The sequence below is a fragment of the Lacerta agilis genome, chromosome 1 (assembly GCF_009819535.1).
Source record: "Lacerta agilis isolate rLacAgi1 chromosome 1, rLacAgi1.pri, whole genome shotgun sequence".
NCBI lineage: Eukaryota > Metazoa > Chordata > Lepidosauria > Squamata > Lacertidae > Lacerta > Lacerta agilis.
This window is the reverse complement of record NC_046312.1, coordinates 39,069,174-39,090,195: the sequence shown is the minus strand read 5'-3', so window position 1 is coordinate 39,090,195 and position 21,022 is coordinate 39,069,174. Positions and strand designations below refer to the sequence as shown.

Genomic DNA, 21,022 nt, shown 5'->3' with positions numbered 1-21,022 from the left:
AACAGATCTTGCTTCATCCCAGGCAACATACACACATTCCTCCCTAACATGGCCTTGAACATTGCTGTCTGCCATCTGCCTCCAGGAATAAACAACTCAGCCTCACTGGTGCTGTGTGCAGAGGGTGAAAATGAAACCTCTAGAAGTTTTTTTTGTATAAATAAATAATATACATTCCACCCCCCCAACACTGCCAATCTCCCAGCATCACCTACCCTTCTTCACATTTTGCCAAATTTAATCCTCAATTTTACATACAACCAGCTCCTTAGTAAATCATTAATAAATAAACATAATCCCTATCTCTTCTTCTCTGCCTGAAAGTCTCAGAAGCCGTCAAGATGGTATACACTGTGATCCATCATGACACTTTCACTGTTCTTATTTTCAGCTTCAAGCTTCAAGAGAGGGTGAGTGGGCTGATGTAATCTCAACAATATCCATATCTCCTCTCCATCCTCCCCCCACAAAACCAATACATCTTCCTGCTGTCCATCCTGCCAATCTTCAGTTTCATTACATCTAACTCCACAGTTTATTCTCTTCCGAATGCTTAACAGACAGTCAATCCAGCTGTTACCAATCTTATCTTCTTTACTATTTCTATTTCATAATACAAAGTTCCAAGGGGTGGTCAAAATCCCTCAAGGTTATTACTCTCCATCTTCTTTCGGGCAAAGTCCTTACTTATAAAAGAAATCCATCACAAATAGGTATCTTTAAAGTCCACTCTTCCCGAAAACTTTACATTCCATTGCTTTAGGGAAGGGTAGATAATGCAGACCCCCCCAAAAAACCCCATGACTTAAAATATTCCCTCCCCTCGCCTCCTTCCAAGGGACGCAGGTGGCGCTGTGGGTTAAACCACAGAGCCTAGGGCTTGCCAATCAGAAGGTCAGTGTTTCGAATCTCTGCGACAGGGTGAGCTCCCTTTGTTCGGTCCCTGCTCCTGCCAACCTAGCAGTTCGAAAGCACAAAGTGCAAGTTGATAAATAGGTACTGCTCCGATGGGAGGTAAACGGCGTTTCCATGTGCTGCTCTGGTTTCGCCAGAAGTGGCTTAGTCATGCTGGCCACATGACCTGGAAGCTGTATGCCAGCTCCCTCGGCCAGTAAAGCGAGATGAGCACCGCAACCCCAAAGTTGTCCGCGACTGGACCTAATGGTCAGGGGTCCCTTTACCTTTACCCCTCCTTCCACTGCTCAACCAAAGCAGAAATTAGCTTCTTTCATTATTTCAAAACCTTCCCAAGCAGATGATTTTCTCCTGCAGCATAAATCAGGATCTTTTCAGGGGGGTGCCTCTTCGCTTGCCAATTATTTCTGAATTCAAAGGTATTCCGCAGCTCACCACGGTAGCTTGCTGGGACTGTCCTTGGACGGAGCCATTGAACCCAGTGCCCTCGCCTTTTCGTCTGGGAGACGGGGATTTCCACCCCCTGCTCACAGACAAAAAAAGGCATTAACAGATGACCGTGGGTCATGCCCTTTCAATAGCCTTGAAAAGTTAGGGGAGGCATGCCCCTTACCCCCACCCCCTTAATCTCCATCTGGGATCCCTCCTGGGCACTGGAGCACCCAAGAGGGCGACTTGCTGGGTTCGCTGCAAAACAGGAAGCCTCTCCAAAGGCTTTTTGGGAGGGAGAATGGTAGCTGCCACAGCCCCTCTCCCAGTGCTGGAGATGCGTTTTGTTTCAATTCCAAAATTTGCAAGAATTCACCCCCCGTATTAAATTTTGGTTCAGTACTAGCGCAAACTATGGCTTGTCAATTCGGATAACACATAAAACACTTCAAATCATGGCTTCTGATTCTGGTTTGCCAGCTGATTGTAAGGTATAGTTTGTCAATGTAGACCAGTGGTTCCCAACCTTTCTTTGGCCATGCCCCACCTAAGCATCTCTAAAATCCTAGAAACCCCCCCCCCAACATATAATTCTGATTATTCAAAAAGTGAACTCCTACTCACGTAGAGGAAGCCTAAAAGGCCATTCTCAAATTGTCCCCCTTAAAAATCAAATTGCCTCCCTGTGGGGTGTGTGCCCCATGTTGGGAACCACAGATGGAGACATAATGACAAACTACTACTAAACTTCCTGTTAAATTGTTGAAATCTGTTTGGTTAATGCAAATAAAGCAAACACTTAAATTAAAATCAGAGTCCATGTGATCAAAATAAGCTACCCATCATGAAGGGGTCAGCTTTTTCATGTCATTCATCATTATGAATAATAATGTCAGTTTTAGTTACAGGTAGGTAGCCGTGTTAGTCTCGCCATAGTCAAAACAGAATAAAATAAAAAATTCCTTCCAGTAGCACCTTAGAGACCAACTAAGTTTGTTCTTGGTATGAGCTTTCGTGTGCATGCACACTTCTTCAGATACTTCAAAACTGACAAAAATGTCAGTTTTGTGAGGCATAATGTCTTGGATAATGTTCCCTCTCTTGAGAATAAATTTCAAAGGAGCAAAAATATTTTATTCATGGTTATGCCATGCATGTCCCTGTCAAATATGCTTTCAAATCAGCATGTTATTGTATAGCATTTTGTATTTGCTTTTACACCATACCAAGCTGAAAAAGTAAAAATAATTTTAAGAGAGGGTATACCATAAGCTTCTGTGAAGAGGATTAGCGAAGTACATCACAGAGTGATGTTATCCCTAACCAAAGGAGGCTGCAGATAGCATATTCAAAAATGTTTTACAACCTCTGCTTAATAGCTATTGCTAGCTTCATGCCATCAATGACCTAGAATTCCTGAGGTTCTGAATACATGGACACTTCCGAAGTAAATATATTTGTGTTTCATTTTTAATGGTTGACTGGATAAGCCACCAGAGCATCAAATTCCATGCATCCTTTACAAAGCTATCTCTGAATCCCAGCTTATTTAACTGTAAATTATGCATTAGTAGTATTGCAAAAACACCAGACACTGAATCTTGCCAACATCTTAAAAGTGGTCTATAGCGGAGGAAAGTGGTGAATCTGTAGCTATCCAGATGTGGCTGGAATATAAGTCCCACCATTCCCCTCCATCAGAGGCACCAGCTTCTCCAGAGGATTGAGGGGCCCCAATGTAGTGTTGCGCGACATCCTGACATCGCATGTGTGGCCCTCTGAACATTAAGGGGGCCCAGCCCCTTTAAAAAAAACATTTTTTGGGGGGGGGACTGCACAATCTGCATTTTATGCCTAACTTGCTGACCAAAAAAGGTCAGCTGTAGCCTTACGATGCTAAAAATCTCTTTTAAAGACCCTCTCTCAGCAAAACATTGCCTTAGCATTCCATATTAAATGACATGACATCAGTGGCATAGCTTCATGCTCCAGCACCGGGAGGGCGAAGAGCAGGCAGGTGTGGGGCTGGAGTGCGCCCCGGGGGTGTGACGTGCACCCCGGAGGAGTGGCACACCGTCCTGGGGGTGTGGCGTGCTGCCCGCAGGGGTGTGGCATGCTCCCTGGGGCAGGGCACGCCATCTGCAGGGGCATGGGGCCCAGTGGAGGGGGAGGCAGTTGCAATGGCACCCTACTGGGCTTGCGCTGCCAGGGGCGGTGCGCTCCCCCTGCACTCCTCTTCCTCTGCCAGTGCATGACATTCCTCACAAAGCAACAGTGTGTGGCAATTTCATCATCTTGTCATCTAAACCTGCTTGGAAAACCTATCATGGATTGGGTCCAATATTATCACAGCTCCAGTGAAGCTGCCCCAATGGCAGCTGCAGGTTTTAGAGAAAAACATCCGTGCAGAACAACCAGGAAGAGACTGCCATTCATTTCTACCTATATTTATTTTCATTCAGTATTATGCAGGTCATTAAGCATTGGAAGGAATTACTGTATGCCATACTAATTAGCTCTAAGTGATTGATGACTGCCTGAAAGAATTCACTAAGGCTCAGGGGGGGAAGTTGGTGGATGTATTCAGCACAGTTTATAGCATTGGTGCGTTGAAAGATAACCTGCATATAACCAAAATGTATTGTAAAAGAAAACTAATTGATATTTCATTATGCCTGCAAAGGATAACATATCAATTCAAGATATGTTATGAGCCTTTCCCCCAATGTTCACAGCATCTTCATTCCTCTCCTTGCTTGCGTCATAATAAAATCAGAAATTCTCTCATTAGCCATTCACTTCCTCTGAATGAGGAAACTACGATTAGCAGCTTTGGAACAAGCCAGGAAATTAAACCAACCTTATCCTAACTGGTGCCATCCCCCTCCCCAATACCATATATCATTAGTGGTGCTACTTTGAGTACATCTATTAATGAACTGATACTATCCTTGTTTAAATTTAAGGCAAGATTGGAATCTGGAAGTTCTTGGCTCATATTCATTCATACATACTTCACAGCTCACTGTTCACCTGCTTTCAGGTGTATTATTAAAAATAAAATAAAATAAATTAGTATGAATAATAATTCAAGCTCTTACTGGGATATTTTTCTTCTTCCTCTGTAGGTTCTCTCTTTTCTGTTTTTGGTGCTCCTTTTATTTTATATACCAATGAACGCAGCTTTCCAGTCCATGACAGATCTTCCTCTTCTTCCTCTTCTCCCTCTAATGGAATACCTAATGGGCAATAAACTCATTTTGAAATGAAGTATAGTCTGTGTTTTGCCAGAATTCCCATGATGTTAAACCGATGTCCCAAGCTTAAATAATAATCAAAAACGTATCTCAGAGGTCCACCTGTGCATAGATGTGTACAGTCCTTCTGTGACTGCAGCTCTCCACTCATGGTAGACCAGTGAAAAGGGAAGGAGTTAACTTCAGCTGGAATCTCTCATACACAGAGCAACATGCACAGTAAGAAGTGGGGAGGATATGTTGGGTGACTGGATCAGCTCCTTGATAGACATATCACACTCTTCATGTAAACTAAAAGTGCTTTTCAACTGCATACAGGTAGGTATTATTGCCATTTTGGGTGTGTGTGTGCTCAAGCTGTGAGTAAAAGAATGGTTGACAGGTGAGAAATGAAGATGACGACTGTCTAAAATGTGTTTGGAATATGCATCTTTTGAATATGCACTGCCTATATATTTCTAGGCACTACACTGAACAAACAGTTTAATACTATTGACCATCAATGCTTAACTTAAAAGAATTTCTGAACGATTCATGTGTCTTGAAAATACGTGTTTTCTTAAATAATTTAAACAGACTTGCGTACTGTGAAATTCTATACAACTATGAACCTTAACTTGCCATTCCATTCACAGAATGGGTTTTTCTGCCTTCCCCTTTTTCTGCCACACCCTTGTGACCTCTGAAAATATGCTCCTGGGGGTTTAGGAGTAGAATGGGAGCTGATATGCAGTAACCCCCCCCCCAACCATTCTTCTCTTGCTCCATTGAATATGAACCTACTACTTGCAGAAAAACATACACACTTTTGTAGCAGGAATATTACATTGGAAACACATTTCATTTGGTGGCCACTTTCCCATTTTCAGTTATTCAGCAATAGGACACAAACTCACAGCTAACGTTATTTAAAATACACATAAAGAGCAGGTGAATGGGAAGAAGAGGGTGTCTATATATTTTGTGAACTTCTTTTGGGTGCAATGTATGTCTGTGCACTTTGCATTAGATTATTTTCCCCATAGGAGTAAATAGCTGGCATTCACTCAAAAGGAAGAAGTAAAGAAGAGAGAATGTTTTCAGATACAAGTTCTTTGAGATCTACTGCTGGCCCAATACATTTTTGAGTGTAAATATTTATGCTTTCCTGTTTTTCTAGAGAACATTTGGGATGATAAGTCTAATTAACTTTTATGATGTCTTTTTTATCTTTGCAGTTTTCAGTTTTATAATTAATCAATATCATGTTTGCCTGGAAAAGTCAATAAACCAAAACAAAACTGCAGGAACTGATCTTTCACAATAAGCGGAATCTCAGCAATAATATGCTCCACCCAAAACAGGCAATCACTTACCACAATGGATTAGGAGATCATCATGAAACTCATATAACTCTTCCTGAATCTCCTCTGGGCAAGGACAATCCTCTCCCAGTTGAAAGTTTAGCAACATATTAATCTGAAATTATAACAATAAACTGAAATAGCTTTGAATAACAGTTATAATAATTACACTATGACCACAGTAAGCAAACTCATACAATGTCACAAAGACACAAAAGAGGGAAACAGGCACTGTTTATTTCCTGTTTATTTATGTTCCTGTTTATTTAGATGCCTGCAGCTTGCTTATATTCATTTTTTCTCGATTCTATACTTTTAATGTCTAGTATTTATTTAGATACATAATATATAATAAATGGCATTCACATTATTCCAATAACTTTGGAGGTAAGAGGCTCTAAGAGTCAACAAGAGCGCCTGAAAAATATAGTCCAATGACTTCCTAGATTTCTGACAGTCTCATCACACCCCTTTGAATTTCTTTGAAAGGCTCATCCTTGGTGAAGGGGGGAGGATTACCCTCTTTTCAAAAGTGCTACGGCATGCAGTGACCAAGTACAAGCAACTAACTCAAATACTGAATACTTTAAAGATATGCAGGTATTGCTATTCTCAAGGGGTTGTATGCAACTGGATATAGCAGAGCTCTTAGCAGTGTAACAGGACTTGAGTTGATCTTTCGCAATCCCCCCTTCCACCCATCACTGTGCAATCCATGATGAATGCTGTTTTGAGGGGTCCTCTAACCCTATGAAGCAGTTTTGAAAGGGTCTGCAGACAGAAGGGGAGATATCCGAAGACTGCTTTGAACCCTGTTCTGCTGCTTTTTACTGGACACTGTATTTTAAGGTTTCTGAAAGCTTTACTCCATTTCATCACCATACTGTATTAGAAATAAATAAATAAATAAATAATCTACCTGCTCTTGAGGAGGAGAGCGAAATTCCTTTGTCTTCTTAGCTGTTAAAGCAGCAGACATATTCAAGGCTTGCATGAGCTCATTATATCTATATTTCTGATTGTACTGCAACTTTGAGACGTAAGTATCTGCGAATGATACAATGGCTTCCACTCTGTGTTTCAGTTCACAGTCGCAGAAATAATTTAATAGCTCACACATCTAGCATAAAATAAGAGATGCATTATGTGGCCAAGTTATGCAACGGCACAAATAAATTCATGTGAAAGAACAACAGTATAGTTTGCCACATTATTGTCAGTGGGTACTCAGTTTTGTGGTTAATGAGAAGGAAAGTGGGTCGTTGGATCCAAAGGGGCCCTTTTATATGTGCAAGGAAGTCCCCACACCTAATGCTAGAGTGCTGTGTGAGAAAAGAGCAAATAAATCCACAATGTTTATGTGCTTTTACAAGAAGCTCATGCAACCTTTTGCAGAAGCACAAGAACTTCCATAGAACTTAGCTATTATAACACCGGGAGATTAGATCAGAATACTCCTCCCATTGAATTTATGGTTTCATCTATAGTCTAGTAATTTTAATGAATTACATGGTTTATATTTGTACTGAGCTATATGTAAACTGCCCTAGGACCAGATGGTAAAAAGAGAGTGTAAGTACACTTAAACAAACAAAACAACCAACTATTGTGCAAGCTCTTACACAAGCTTTTGCAGAACTGCACTAAAAGCTACGTTCCATCTGCTCATACTTCTTTTATCCAACCCAATGCCTATTATTTGCTCATTAGCCTATGTGTGATAATTAAAAGTGAGGGGACAAATCACTGCAGGTATGTAATATGATTAAACCAGTTTGTTCCCCAGTGGTGCATCTTCAATGTACAAACGTACATAATTTATATCAAAAGTATGTGACAGGGTTGTATCCATTGTCGCACAAGCAAAATTTCACTCACACAGTGAGGCTTCCCTGTCTCCTCCTCCCTTGCACACTCCCAAAATCTCCTCCTGAGGGTCTTCCATCCCCCAGGAGAAGATTTTGAGTGTGTATATGGTGCTACAGCGGAAGAGGGGAAGTTCCATTGTTTATGAAATTTTGTTGCTCAAAAACAACTGCAACACTGAATATAACCCATACTATCTCACTAGTTTTGCCTAGTAGCATAGAAAGATGAAAATTAGTTGTGTCTGTTCAAACTAAGACCAATAAAGAATTAGAAAAAAAAGTCTCAAGAATACTGCTGTTCAGGCTCTTTGCTCAGGTTACTGGAAAACATTTTACAATTTATTTCAACAGTATTTCAACACTTCTGCATTTACTTTAAGGTTGTCACCTGGAGTTTAACAGATTCAGGCAATCTTGTTTGCAGCAAGCCTTTTATTGGAGTTTTAGGCTCCCTGATTGCCTTTTCTCCAGCCTCTATAGCTTTTTCTTCTATTTGTGCAACATCCTCTTTCTCTGCTTTTTCCATTACTTCTTCTTTGGTTTCACCAAACACACATGGATCAATGAGGAGTAAAATCTGTTTGACATCATGATCACCAAAAACTCCCATTATGAGCAATGTTCCTATAAGTTTCAGAACAGGAACAAACTGGAACTCAACTTTGCCCCCAACAGGGTCTCGTATGTGTGTCCCGCTGCAGTAGACTGCTTCTGTTAGCATGCTTATAGCTCTTGACTTAAGCATCTCAACTGGTATCTCTGGACTAGGTTTTTGATGATCCTCATGAGACAAAACAAAACAAGGGGTAGAGAATTTGAAACCTGGTTTCAAGCAGGTGCTAAGGCCAACTCCAGGCAAACCATGTCTCTTCGATTCATCTGGAAATAATTTGATTTTTCTGGTTTCATCCGTAATTGGAATTATAAATTCATTGTTCATCATGAGTTTAGCTTCCTTGGAGTATTCTAAGTGAATGCTGATAAGTAAGTCATAGAATCCAGAACGCAGGAGTCCAGGTAAATATTGATTATCTATTGTATAAAATAACTGAGAAACATCCACATGGCTGCAAAGTATATGAGCTACTCTGTTATTACCCAGTGCACAAACAGAACTATACAGTTTTAAAGTGTGGTAGTGGAATCTCATCAAGTCCTCTTGTTCACATAGCTCTAAAATATCAATACACCTGCAATGAAAACAAACAAAACAAACAAAACAGAAACGTTTTAAATTAGCTTTCATTCATTAAGTACATTTTATTAGGTACTTCATAAGAAGTGCAAAAAAAGATAAAGGCTTGGGAACATGAGTCACTTCTGCTTCAGCTATGTGTATTTAAACTTCGGATAAAAACACACACATTGAAAATGTCAAATTTACAGACCATGATTTTATAAAATATGCAATATTTACCAACATTTTAAACAATATTAAAAGAACAAGTAAGGCATACTGGAAGAGAACTGTGCTTTACTTTCCAGCAGTGGGAGAGCTGAGAAGCAGAGCTCACTCTGTTGACTCTGCTTTGACAGGCCAGCCCCTTCAGGCCTCCTCTCCCTCAACTGCCATTCCATCAGATTGCCTCAGTGGGAGAGATAGGAAGCAGGGCTCATTTCACCAGCTTTGCTGGAGGCCTCTGAACTGTGCCAGTTAGCCAATATGGGAACGACTGCTTAGAGACTGATGCATTAATTTTGATTTTCCTCTTCTTGTCCCTTTCCTCATGTGTGTGTGTACGTGTTCCTTTTTGGAAGCCTTCAGGAACTGAGTGTCTTGCTTTGATTTTAAGTAAGAGGTTCTGGGAGGAGTTTTGGCTCAAGAACAGGATACAAATGCTAATAATAAACAAGGAAGTAAATCATAGAATCTTAGAGTTGGAAGGGACCCCGAGAGTCATCTAGTCCAATCCCCTGTAATGCAGGAATCTCAGCTAAAGCATCCATGGCAAATGGCCATCCAACCTCTGTTAAAAAACCTCCAAGGAAGGAGAGTCCACCACCTCTCATGGGAGTCTGTTTCATTGCTGAACAGCTCTTACTAAAGGTTTTCCAAATGTTTAGTTGGAATCTCCTTTCTTGCAACTTGAAGCCATTGGTTCAAGTCCTACACTCCAGACAAGGGCGGAGCAAGGTGTGGGCATTGGGGGCGGTCCACCCCATGTTCCATCCTGGAGGGGGGGGTGACACTCAGCGCCCCCCCCCCCCCCGCGACTCCCACGCTGAGCCCTGCCGCCCGGTAAAAAAGCATCACTCGGCGGCTCATAAGGTTGCTGCGGGAGCAGCAGCACGGATGGACTGCTCATGTACTGCATCCCGCACATGTGCCGTTTGTCCTGACATGTGCGTCGTGACGTCATGATGCATGCGCGCTGCGGAACGACACCCCGCCCCCGGGGATGCCTCCACGTTTGCCGCTCCAGGCAGCCAAGCGGCTCCGTTCGCCACTGACTCCAGAGCAGGAGAAAACAAGCATGCTCCCTCCTGCATGTGACAGCCCTTTAGATATTTGAAGATGGCTATCATATCTCCTCTCAGGCTCCTCTTCTCCAGGCTAAACATACCCAGCTCCTTCAAGCACTCCTCCATAAGGCTTAGTTTCCAGACCCTTGGTTGCCCTCCTCTGCACACATCCCAGATTGTCAACAACCTTCTTAAACTGTGGTGCCCAGAATTGGACACAGTATTCCAAGTGTGGTCTGACTAAGGCAGAACAGAGTGGTAATATTACTTCCCTTGATCTGCACACTATACTTCTGTTGATGCAGCCTAGAATAGCATTAGCTTTTCTTGCTGCTGCATCACACTGTTGACTCATGTTAAGCTTGTGGTCCACCGAGTCCCCTAGATCCTTTTCACATGTACTGCTGGTAAGCCAGGTGTCCCCATCCTATATTTGTGCATCTGATTCTTCCTGCCTAAGTGCAGATCCTTACATTTGTCCCTTTTGAAATTAATTTTGTTAGCTTGTACCCAGTTCTCCCATCTGTTAAGGTCATTTTGAATTCTGATTCTGTCTTCTGTGGCATTAGCTACCCCTCCCAGTTTGGTGTTACCTGTAAATTTAATGAGCAGCCCCTCAATGCCTTCTACCAAGTCATTTATAAAGACGTTAAACAACAATGGGCCTAGGCAGCACCCCACTTGTTACTTTTTTCCAGGATGATGAGGAACCATTAATGAGTACTCTTTGGGTTCGGTCAGTCAACCAGCTACAAATCCACCTAACAGTTACCTCGTTCAACCCGCATTTTACCAGTTTCCTTGTGATAATATCATGGGGAAATTTTGTCAAAAGCCTTACTCAAATCAAAACACAACATGTCTATAGCATTCTCCTAATCTACCAAGTTTGTAATTCCATCCAAAAATAAAAATCAGACTGGTCTGGCATGACTTATTATTTGAGAGACCCATGTTGGGTCTTAGTAATCACAGCATCCTTTTTTAAATCCTCGCAGACCGACCGCTGAATTATCTGTTTCAGTAGTGCCTACCAGGTCATATTTGCCACCCTGTATTAAAAGCTCCAGTTCATGTTGTTTGTTTCCCATACACTGCATTTGTGTAAAGACAACTGAATTAGGGAGCAGAACCCAAATAATGGGTTGGATCTAGAATTAGGAAGCAATTCTATTGCAAGATCCACAATGGATGAGTGGGTGGATCATAGCTGTCACCCTTCCTGATAGGGGAATTTCCCACAAAAAAGGGAAGGTTGACAGCTATGGGGTGGATCTCTGGCTGCGCTGGGGTGTTCCTAGAGAAGCCGGGCTATGCCACCTTCAATCTCCCATCCATGGATCAGACAGAGATACATCAGGGTATCTCTGGCATCCTGTCTCAGCCAGGCTCCAACTGGCTGAGCTGAGCATGAGGGATCTTAAGGTGGTGTAAGCCCTGAGAAAGCGATGTTCCAGGTGCATGGGGGGCAGTGGGACTAAAGAGAGAGAATGGTTCATCTTGGTCACATGACTATGTGACCTGGCAATCTGGAGTAAGTTATGCAGGCAAAAAGGGTGGTGCTATTTTAAAGGCTTGTTCTTCCTTGACCAGGTTTTGGCCCGCTTAGCAAGCAGTAGTCCCATTGCTGAATAGAGTTTGGATCTAGAGTAAATTTACACTGGCTTTACTTTTATACTTGCTTTACATCAGCTGCTTGTGTATAGGATTGAACCCTTGTTCATGCTTAGATTAGCAGGATCATCATCACCATCGTGTCCAGTATTTTTATAGCTTCACTGGAAAATACTGAAGCAATGTGTTTTAATAAAAGACTTTCTACTTCTTTCCTTCCAGGTTTATTAGAATTGGTCCATGTGCATGGGAAAAGATCAATTTCTCAGGTTATATCTTGCTATAAATCTGTATTTTCCAGAGGGTACATTTTCAGATTTATGATTTAATATTTTTTTGTAATCTAATACAGAACATCAGTACCGAGCTCTGGATATGTTGCAAGAATTATGACTGAAATAACCTTTTAAAAAGCTATATAACTTGTACTATAACCTAAAAGAATAAGTAATCCTTACAAATATTAAAGTAATCTGTGAAGAATCTATGTTGTGCATGCCTCAGGGGCTGCATTAGGCTCTACATTAAAGGATGAAAAATTAAATCCAGAATTATTATTATTTATATTTATGCAGTAGAAGCAAATATTTCCTTTTATATGTAGTGATATTTCCAAGTAGCTGGGAAAAGAAGGACCCTTCCACAAGCAGAAACCCTCATGAAAGGGGTGTTTCCCCAAATCCAGATAATTTGTTCTTGTTGCACAGGGTGGAATTAAACTTCTGACTTGTTCCCATTTGGAGAACCATTTCCCAGAAACTAATAGTGTGAATCCGATGTGCCTAGGAACATGAATTCCCAAACACATTCTGGCACAACTAGTCATGAACCGGTCCGACTTTTATAAGTTGAATGAGAGATTTAATGATAGGAATAAAAACTAACATAAATCAAATATAACCTACTTGCTCTTAAGGAAGCAAAGTATCTTTTAAATGTACCTGCTTTCTTCGGGAATATGAAGAGCCATCATCTGCAAAGGTTCCAGGCACTGGACCACCCACCCATGGCGGTCACTGACTTTCTCAGCTTCTACTTTCAGGAAACTGTTTGGCATTCTGCTCCACACAACAGGTGTGATAGTTTGAACATCCAGCCGAGGAGGGCACTGGGGAATAGGGTTTCTCTCTTCACTTTTAAAGATTGCTGCTGATAAAGGCATAGTGTTCTAAAAAAAAGACACAACCCCCCCATAAATGGATAATTTAAAAGAAAAACAGAACCTTGAATTAATTTAACAATACCTCATGGTATACATATTGAAAGACAGGTAAGTTTACCTAGGAGTCTTTGGTGAAAAAGCTTGTTGAAAGTCCAAGTCAACTGCTTGTTGACACTCTCAGAGAACTTTGATAGAATTATGAGACAGGACTTTGCCTTGCAGAGGCCATGCTGGCTCTGCTTCAGCAAGACTTGTTCTTCTATATGCTTGGTTAGTTTATAATAATTTCCATCAGTTTTCTGGGAACAGATGTTAAGCTAACTGGCCTGTAGTTTCCAATGTTTCCCCCCTCCTGGATCCCTTTTTTAAAAATTAATTTTTAAAAAAATTGGTGTTACATTGGGCTACTTTCCAGTCTTCAGGTATGGTAGCTGATCTTAGGGACAAGTTACATATTTTTTTAGAAGATCAGCAATGTCATGTTTGAGTTCTTTGAGAACTCTCGGGTGGGTGCCATCTGGAACCGGCAATTTGTCCGTTGTCTATTATCTTCCAATGTCAGTCAAACAGGATTATCATTAGCAGCTATACTTGAAATGCAAAAACAAGACAGAAATGTGATAAGTCTTCCCTTCCCCGTTGTCTCTAGTATCTGAAGTTGTAAGTAGACTGATTTTGAACATGCAGTTCTCTTTAGGTATATCTAATATATGCCCATATATTTCTATTTTATTTTTTACATTTTTGAGGAAACAACACTTTTTTATACTTCAGGAATCATATCACTATGAGTTCCAGGGAATGGGAGAGAGAAAAGTGAAATTCTTCTAATCCTATTGACTAATTCATGCACTTTGCATTACAGAATTTACTTTAAAGTCCATAATATCCGTTAGTAATAATTTTATTAAAAATACCTTTAATTTACCCAGTTCAAACTGTACAAGGTTTGTGCTCGTAGGCTGTAAAAAAGCTGCTGGAAATAATTTTGTGTTTGGTTCAACCTGAAAAATATATTTATTGCAGTTAAAATGCAGCATAAGCCTATTATCAACTTGCAACAATGATACTGTTGTGCTACATTTACTACAGTTGCAGTTCTTAGTACACACTTATCCAGAAGTCCCTTTAATTCAATGTGACTTACTTCAGAGAAGGCATATCAAGAGTCATGCTGTGAAAAAGGGCAGCACAGCTAGACAAGCAAACCAATGCTCTTATAAAGGGATGCAATTACTGAATAGAAGAAACTGTAGCAGGAAGAAATGTTTCGTTTTGGGGTTTACGTTGCTCATGTTAAATGGAAGAGTTTGCTTCAAAGAAAAACATAGGGAAATGAACACAAATACACATACACAGAGAGATAAGAGTAAACACCCTATATTTCGAAGGAGTAAACCTGGGGTAGTCAACCTTTTTATACCTACCGCCCACTAATGCATCTTTCTTGATGGCAAAATTTCCTTACCTCCCACCAGTGCTCAATGGAAGAAGGATTCAGCTTGTGCTGTAGAACCCCCTACCACCCACCTAGAATCCTGAAACGCCCACTAGTGGGCGGTAGGGACCAGGTTGACAACCCCTGGCATAAGCAAACCTAGATGGATATTCATTTACATAATTGCACACGTATGCCTGCAAAATTGGGTACCCACCCAACACAGAGACACAGCTTTCTTCCTACTGGGGAAATAGGAGGTTCAGAGAAGTGGTTTCAATTGAGAAAATAGCACAGAGACAAGAGTTAAACCACCTTCCCACACACCAGGATACTGAAATCCTTCCTTCTGTACCTTCATTTCCCTTTTTTTTTTTAAAAAAAAAAAAAACAACTGTGGTAGATCCAATAGCAGATCTATAATCTCATCTAACTTGGTCCTACAAGCCCTGATTGCAACGTTCTGCTCCACTGCAATGTATGGCACAGGGAACAGGGGTACTAAGGAAGCATGTGGTGAATGCTTCAGTATGCGGTACACTGAAAACTCCAGAATATTTTATGATGCATTGCATGTTATAGAACATTGACAAGCAGCTTAAAATTCCTTTTAAATTTTGTATACTGTACATACCACACACTGCAGCAACATTTTTTAAAAATATATATTTCTATTTCTCCTGCTTGCAATAATGGCACTTAGTGAACAGGCTACAGCAGGAGTTCTACAATTTGTGCACTTACGCTGAAAAGGCCTACCCTCTGATAGCTTTTGCCTAACCTAAGAAAGCAAGCAGAATATGGCCTCCAACAAATATATTAAGCAATGGGGAGGAAGAAGGCATTCCTACTCAAGCTACTAAAGATTTTTTTTAAAGACCAAAGAACAACAGCCTCAATTAAACCGTGAAACAAGCTGGCAGCTAATGAAATTATTTTAATACTGGCACAATATGCTCAACAACCAATGCTTTTTTTCCCTGGGTTTACTCAAGGGAACGCAGTACTGGCACCTTTTCAGCCCAAAGGTGTGAAAGTGTGGCACTTACTGTAACAACTATAAAAAAGCACTGCTCATGACACTCAACCACTGTTAGCAGCTTGAACAGTGTACTGTATTTTAATCAGCCAAGAAGGGCAAGGGTCCAGATGGCATGTGTTTGCTGCATTCCTGCTAGCACCTTGTCCATGTCATCAAGCCATATCAACTGAAACTGATCCTACAGAACAGCACTATACACCTCAGATGGATATGCGCTCTAAGCAGCGTCAAGGTCTTAACAGAGATGAGCGGTTTTATCTTCAAAACGTCTTGTAAAAAGAATCACAGTGGGGCCCTAAGGGGTTCTGAGGAAGATAGTTCCAATAAACAGCTGTGTCAGGATGAAACAGTGGCACCAAAATCCACTTTCTTCACGGCCCACACTGCCACGCAATAGGCAAAATTATGTGCTCTAATGTGGGTTTCATCCCTGCACAATCAAAAATACTGGAAGATCAGGTTTCTAAATGAGTCAGCGGTAGATCCATAAAGTATGTTGCAACTTGTATAGCCATTTTGAGACAAGTGGAATTTTCTGGAAAATAGACTGATACCTGGTAGAAAGCTCCTACTACTTCTTTTCCATTAGCCAACTGAACAAGGCGTCCAGTTTCTAAATCAACTGAGTCTGATGTTCACCTTCCAAGTCATGCAGGGTCATGACACAGATTAGTGCACTTGCTCCATTCTCACAGGTGACATCAAGACACAAATAGAATGTCTGGATAGGGCTGCACTAGGTCTAGGAGCAACGTGGCATCAGCAGGAGTGGGAATTCACTAATGGTAATAAAACATTTCTAAATGATTATTTTTCTATTTTAAAAAAGTCACCGATTTACTGTTTTATATGATGCTCAAGTATTGAATTAAATGATTTCATATTCATTTCTTTTTCCAATCGGAACCTCTTTATTTCAAGATAAATGTAGAGTTAATGTACAAATCTTTTGTCTCCATAAAGATTATACAATAACCTTTGTCTTCCTAACTGGTTTCATGCGATGTTTATTCTATATCCATCACACACTGCACTAAATAAAGAACTATTAATTGCATACCCAGCTTTTCTATGACACTCCTGATTGGAGTGTCAGACTCCCTGTGTCACAGGGAGAATCATCATAATTTCACTTGAAGATGACAGCCTTTGTCTCATACACGGATAGAAGGAATTTCAGCAAAAATAGCTTGGATTTTAAGTACAGGCTTGATATAAGCTGAAGTCTATTGTGACTAGCATGGTGATGAATTTTTCTTCTTAGGCATGCATCTATGTAGATTTGGTATACTATATTATAAGACCCAGACAGAAATCATGAGTGATGATTTAGTGAGGCAATTTCATTTGTAATCTCATAATGCCATGTCTGCAGCCACTTCTCCAGTGAGTCCTGAGGGGGGGGGGCGGCGAGAGAACAATACTACATGGTATGAAATATGCCCAGGCCTATTGCATATTTCTTGGTATCACTTGTTCTTTCATTTGACTCCGAGTATATTTCAGCATGTATTTATAGACTATTTATATGTGCAACTGCCATTCAGGGGTGTGTGTATGTATGTGTGAGACGGAGACCTCACACTGCAAATGGGATGGTAAAGTAAAGGACCCCTGGACAGTTAAGTCCAGTCAAAGGCAACTATGGGGTTGCGGCGCTCATCTCACTCTCAGGCCGAGGGAGTCAGCGTTTGTCCACAGACAGCTTTCCGGGTCATGTGGCTAGCATGACTAAACTGCTTCTGGTGCAACGGGACACCGTGATGGAAACCAGAGCACACAGAAATGCTGTTTACCTTCCCACCGCAGTGGTACCTATTTATCTACTTGCTATGGCGTACTTTTGAACTGCTAGGTTGGCAGGAGCTGGGACAGAGAAATGGAAGCTCACCCTGTTGCAGGGATTTGAACTGCCAACCTTCTGATCGGCAAGTCCAAGGGGCTCAGTAGTTTAGACCACAGTGCCACCCGCATCCCTAATGGGATGACACAGCAGCACCAAGACTGGGGGAGCTTCTGGAACATCATTATCAACCTAGAGCTCGCCCAACCTTGCTACTGCCTCCCTGATCCCCTTCCCAATAAGCAGAATACTACCATTGGAAAGACACCACTGCCTCTGCCCCCTTCATGAACCACCACTAGGTCTATGCCAAGTAAGAACATAGGAATAGTCCTGATGGATCAGGCCAGTGGCCTATCTAGTCTAGCATCCTGTTCTAGCAGTGGTCTACCAAATGCCTATGAGAAGCCCAAAAGCAGAACTTGAGTGCAACTGCATTCTCCCCTCCTGTGGTTTTCCAATATCTCTTATTCAGAAGCATCTCTGCCTCTGAAAATGGAGTTACAACTTAGCCACCAGGATTAGTAGCCTACCTATGCTTGCACAAAACTGAGTGTGTACAGTATAAGAATATTTGGTTCAGGGCCCATAGTATATTTTCAAAACCTACGTAGTCATACAGTAACACAGACACCAAACAGCCACCGCACATTATCACCAGTACTTCAATAAAATATGTTTCATCTTGTACAGTCACTTTGAAATAAAGAGGATTTTTTTTTTTTTGTAAAATATATTGATACCTGGTAGAAAGTTCCCAGTTCTTTTCCATTGGCTGTGAATGACAACATTCCAGTAGCCAACTCAACAAGGCATCCAATTTCTAAATCAACGTTACCACGACCAGATCTTTGTGAATTAACAGATGTTTCTCCTCCCCAGACCAGGTAGCAATTGCTACGTTTTACACTGAAAAAAACAAAAAACAGAAAAACATTCATCAGAACTAGTGGTTAAACAGAGTGAATTTTGTTGATTTTTTTTTTTTGAAGCTTTAGCTTGCTCCATCCTATGGGTTGCACTATAACAGAAAAATATGCAACAAAGGAACTAATGAAATGAAAAATGGATTAAAAATCCATTTCCTTGTGATAATTTAAATCTGGTCATCAAATTCTAGCCAGCCCAGCCCAGCCCGGTTAAGTATTTGAAGAGTCTCCAGCTAAAGTGAGTTCTATAGGTGCAGAAAGCCACATTTGCCAAAGTACACAGATAATAAGAAAGGTGTTTATGGTAAACCTACATGATCACAGTAAGACATAAAAAAACTCCTAATCCAAGCCATTTAGGGCTTTAGTGTTTATAACCAGCACTTTGAAGTGCGGAGGTAAAAATTGTGAGCCATTGTTAACACTGAAGTGCTGGTGTAACATACCTGTGGTAATCAAATCCACCAATATTATATCTGAGATAACACCACTCTTTGTGCAACAGAAATGCAGGAACACCACACCCAAAACTGTAAAAATGGAACCCCTTCATGGGAGAAAGCAACTGGGGGGGGGGGAGGGAAAGTGGATATGCAAAGAGAAAACACAATTTTCACTTTGTAACCTGTAGCTTGGGCCAAAGCAAGCAGAGAGGCAGCAAAACCCAGGTCAGATGGGAAGAACAGGGACAGCATACTGATATCACTGAACTCCATTTCTAGACGTGGCCTAAACTAGCTCTCTCACACCCATAAGGGACAGCCTGTATCTTTGGGCTCATTCACACTTTTGTTTGTTCTTCGATTTCTAGGCGTGAGTCCGAGTGGGGTCCCCCCCCCCCGTCTCACCACTTTCCCTGAGAAAACCTGCAGCTGAATCAGAATAAACGTCAGTTAGGTTTTCTGTGGGCTTACATTTGCTCCAACTCAGCAGTAAACCAGAGGTGGATTTAGGGAAGCACGTCCAGTTTGCCTGCCCTGGGCACTGAGCTGAGAGGAAGCCACAGGGGGTGCTGCAACCATGACAAACAACAGAAAGTGGGAAGCAGGGGGAGGGGCTGGACTTTGGCATTGCACAGAGCGCCACTGAAAGGTCGAAGCCCAAAGTCTGTTACTGAGTAAACATCTGGTTTCCTGGGGAAAGCAGCAGGGCAAAAGAAAACCCTCTCAGACCTGTGCATAGAAATCATGGGACAAATGCAAGAAATTGCAGTGAGGATGAGCCCTTGGATAAATGGTGGCTTATAGACAAACATCAGGATGCATGTCAAGTGCAAGCTTTGCATTTAAAACTAACTTTAAGTCAGTATTCACTTGAAAGGATCACCTGAAAGGTTCATTCAAATCTTACTTTTCTAATTAGAAGTACAATGAAACCTGAAAAAAAATCTCCCCCCCCCGTCACTCAGCTGTTTGCATATTACTTATTGAAAAGTTAACAAAATATTTTTTTTAAGGGAAGTCTAACATTTGAAATCTAGTTACAGGTGGGTAGCCGGGTTGGTCTGCCATAGTCAAAACAAAATAAAATAAAAAAATTCCTTCCAGTAGCACCTTACGAGACCAACTAAGTTTGTTCTTGGTATGAGCTTTCGTGTGAGGGAGTGGGTTCTTATCTCATTATACATGACAAAGCTATCTTTAGCCATCTCACCCCTTGCCTTTCCCTGTAAGACCAATTGCAGTTGTTAAGAGTCGTCAACAGGTTTTCCACACCTATCAGCAGATCACCCATTCCCACCACCCTTCTGAGTAATATCCCTCCCCACTTCCTCACTATAATTAAGGGTCTGGTGACTTCTGTTTCAGTGTATCTGAAGAAGTGTGCATGCACACGAAAGCTCATACCAAGAACAAACTTAGTTGGTTTCTAAGGTGCTACTGGAAGGAATTTTTTTATTTTATTTTGATTTGAAATCTATTTTTTTACTTGTGAAGGCTGCATCGAAATTATCATCACAGTTAAAGCCACAGGACACATAATTTTCAAGGAATTGTAGCTGAGGAAGTGACACAGAGTCCTATAAATGTTACTGTTAACTGTATCTAATATTAGTAAATGACGGCATTAAGTACTTGCACGAAGCATATTCTCTGGTTCAATTGTTATGAATAAAATCAAACCAATTTCATTTTGGGGTTATAAAAATTAAAAGTCATTTCCAACTATTGATAAAATTGATTGAAACATAGGTTATTCAATAGGTAATTTCTAAGAGCCACACCTTTCATGAACTCTTCCTCTTTCATCTCCCAAAGTAACTGTTACTGTGCAGTTCTTATTTAGGTCAAAATGTTCACTGTAAAAGTGGTAATCAGGAGTTACCCAGCCAATCCAGACTACAGATGGGTCTTGGCCTGCAAAGATCCGCACTGAGTAGTAGTACTGAAATAAACAATAGCAAGCGGAAATATTTAAATATATATTTATATATTTAAATGGAAACAAGCACAAAAACTTTCTAACATAAAACTGCATCCTGTGTACAAAACAGAAATAATAGAATTGGTATGCATGGCTTGAACAAAACCAGTTGTGCTTTATTTATTCCTAGATAAATTTTCAAAGCATTCTGCACTGATATGTGGTTCAATTTTCACTGAGCTTCTCTAGGCCTAACTACTATTTACTGATGCAGGTGGCACTGTGGTCTAAACCACTGAGCCCCTTGGGCTTGCCAATCGGTTCGAATCCCTGCGATGGGGTGAGCTCCCGTTGC

General features: G+C 41.1%; 1 protein-coding gene across 1 annotated transcript in view; it reads right to left on the bottom strand.

Moving 5' to 3' along the window:
- The window catches only part of RYR3 (ryanodine receptor 3), a 269,478-nt gene that overhangs the window by 114,907 nt on the left and 133,549 nt on the right, over positions 1-21,022 (bottom strand). Inside the window, exons 31-38 of the mRNA XM_033144894.1 lie at positions 20,528-20,688; positions 18,118-18,283; positions 13,969-14,055; positions 12,831-13,057; positions 8,201-9,002; positions 6,864-7,064; positions 5,957-6,059; positions 4,446-4,583 (exon numbers count right to left, since the gene is read on the bottom strand). Of these exons, the coding sequence (XP_033000785.1) occupies positions 4,446-4,583; positions 5,957-6,059; positions 6,864-7,064; positions 8,201-9,002; positions 12,831-13,057; positions 13,969-14,055; positions 18,118-18,283; positions 20,528-20,688 (1,885 nt within the window). The remainder of the gene's footprint in view (positions 1-4,445; positions 4,584-5,956; positions 6,060-6,863; positions 7,065-8,200; positions 9,003-12,830; positions 13,058-13,968; positions 14,056-18,117; positions 18,284-20,527; positions 20,689-21,022) is intronic.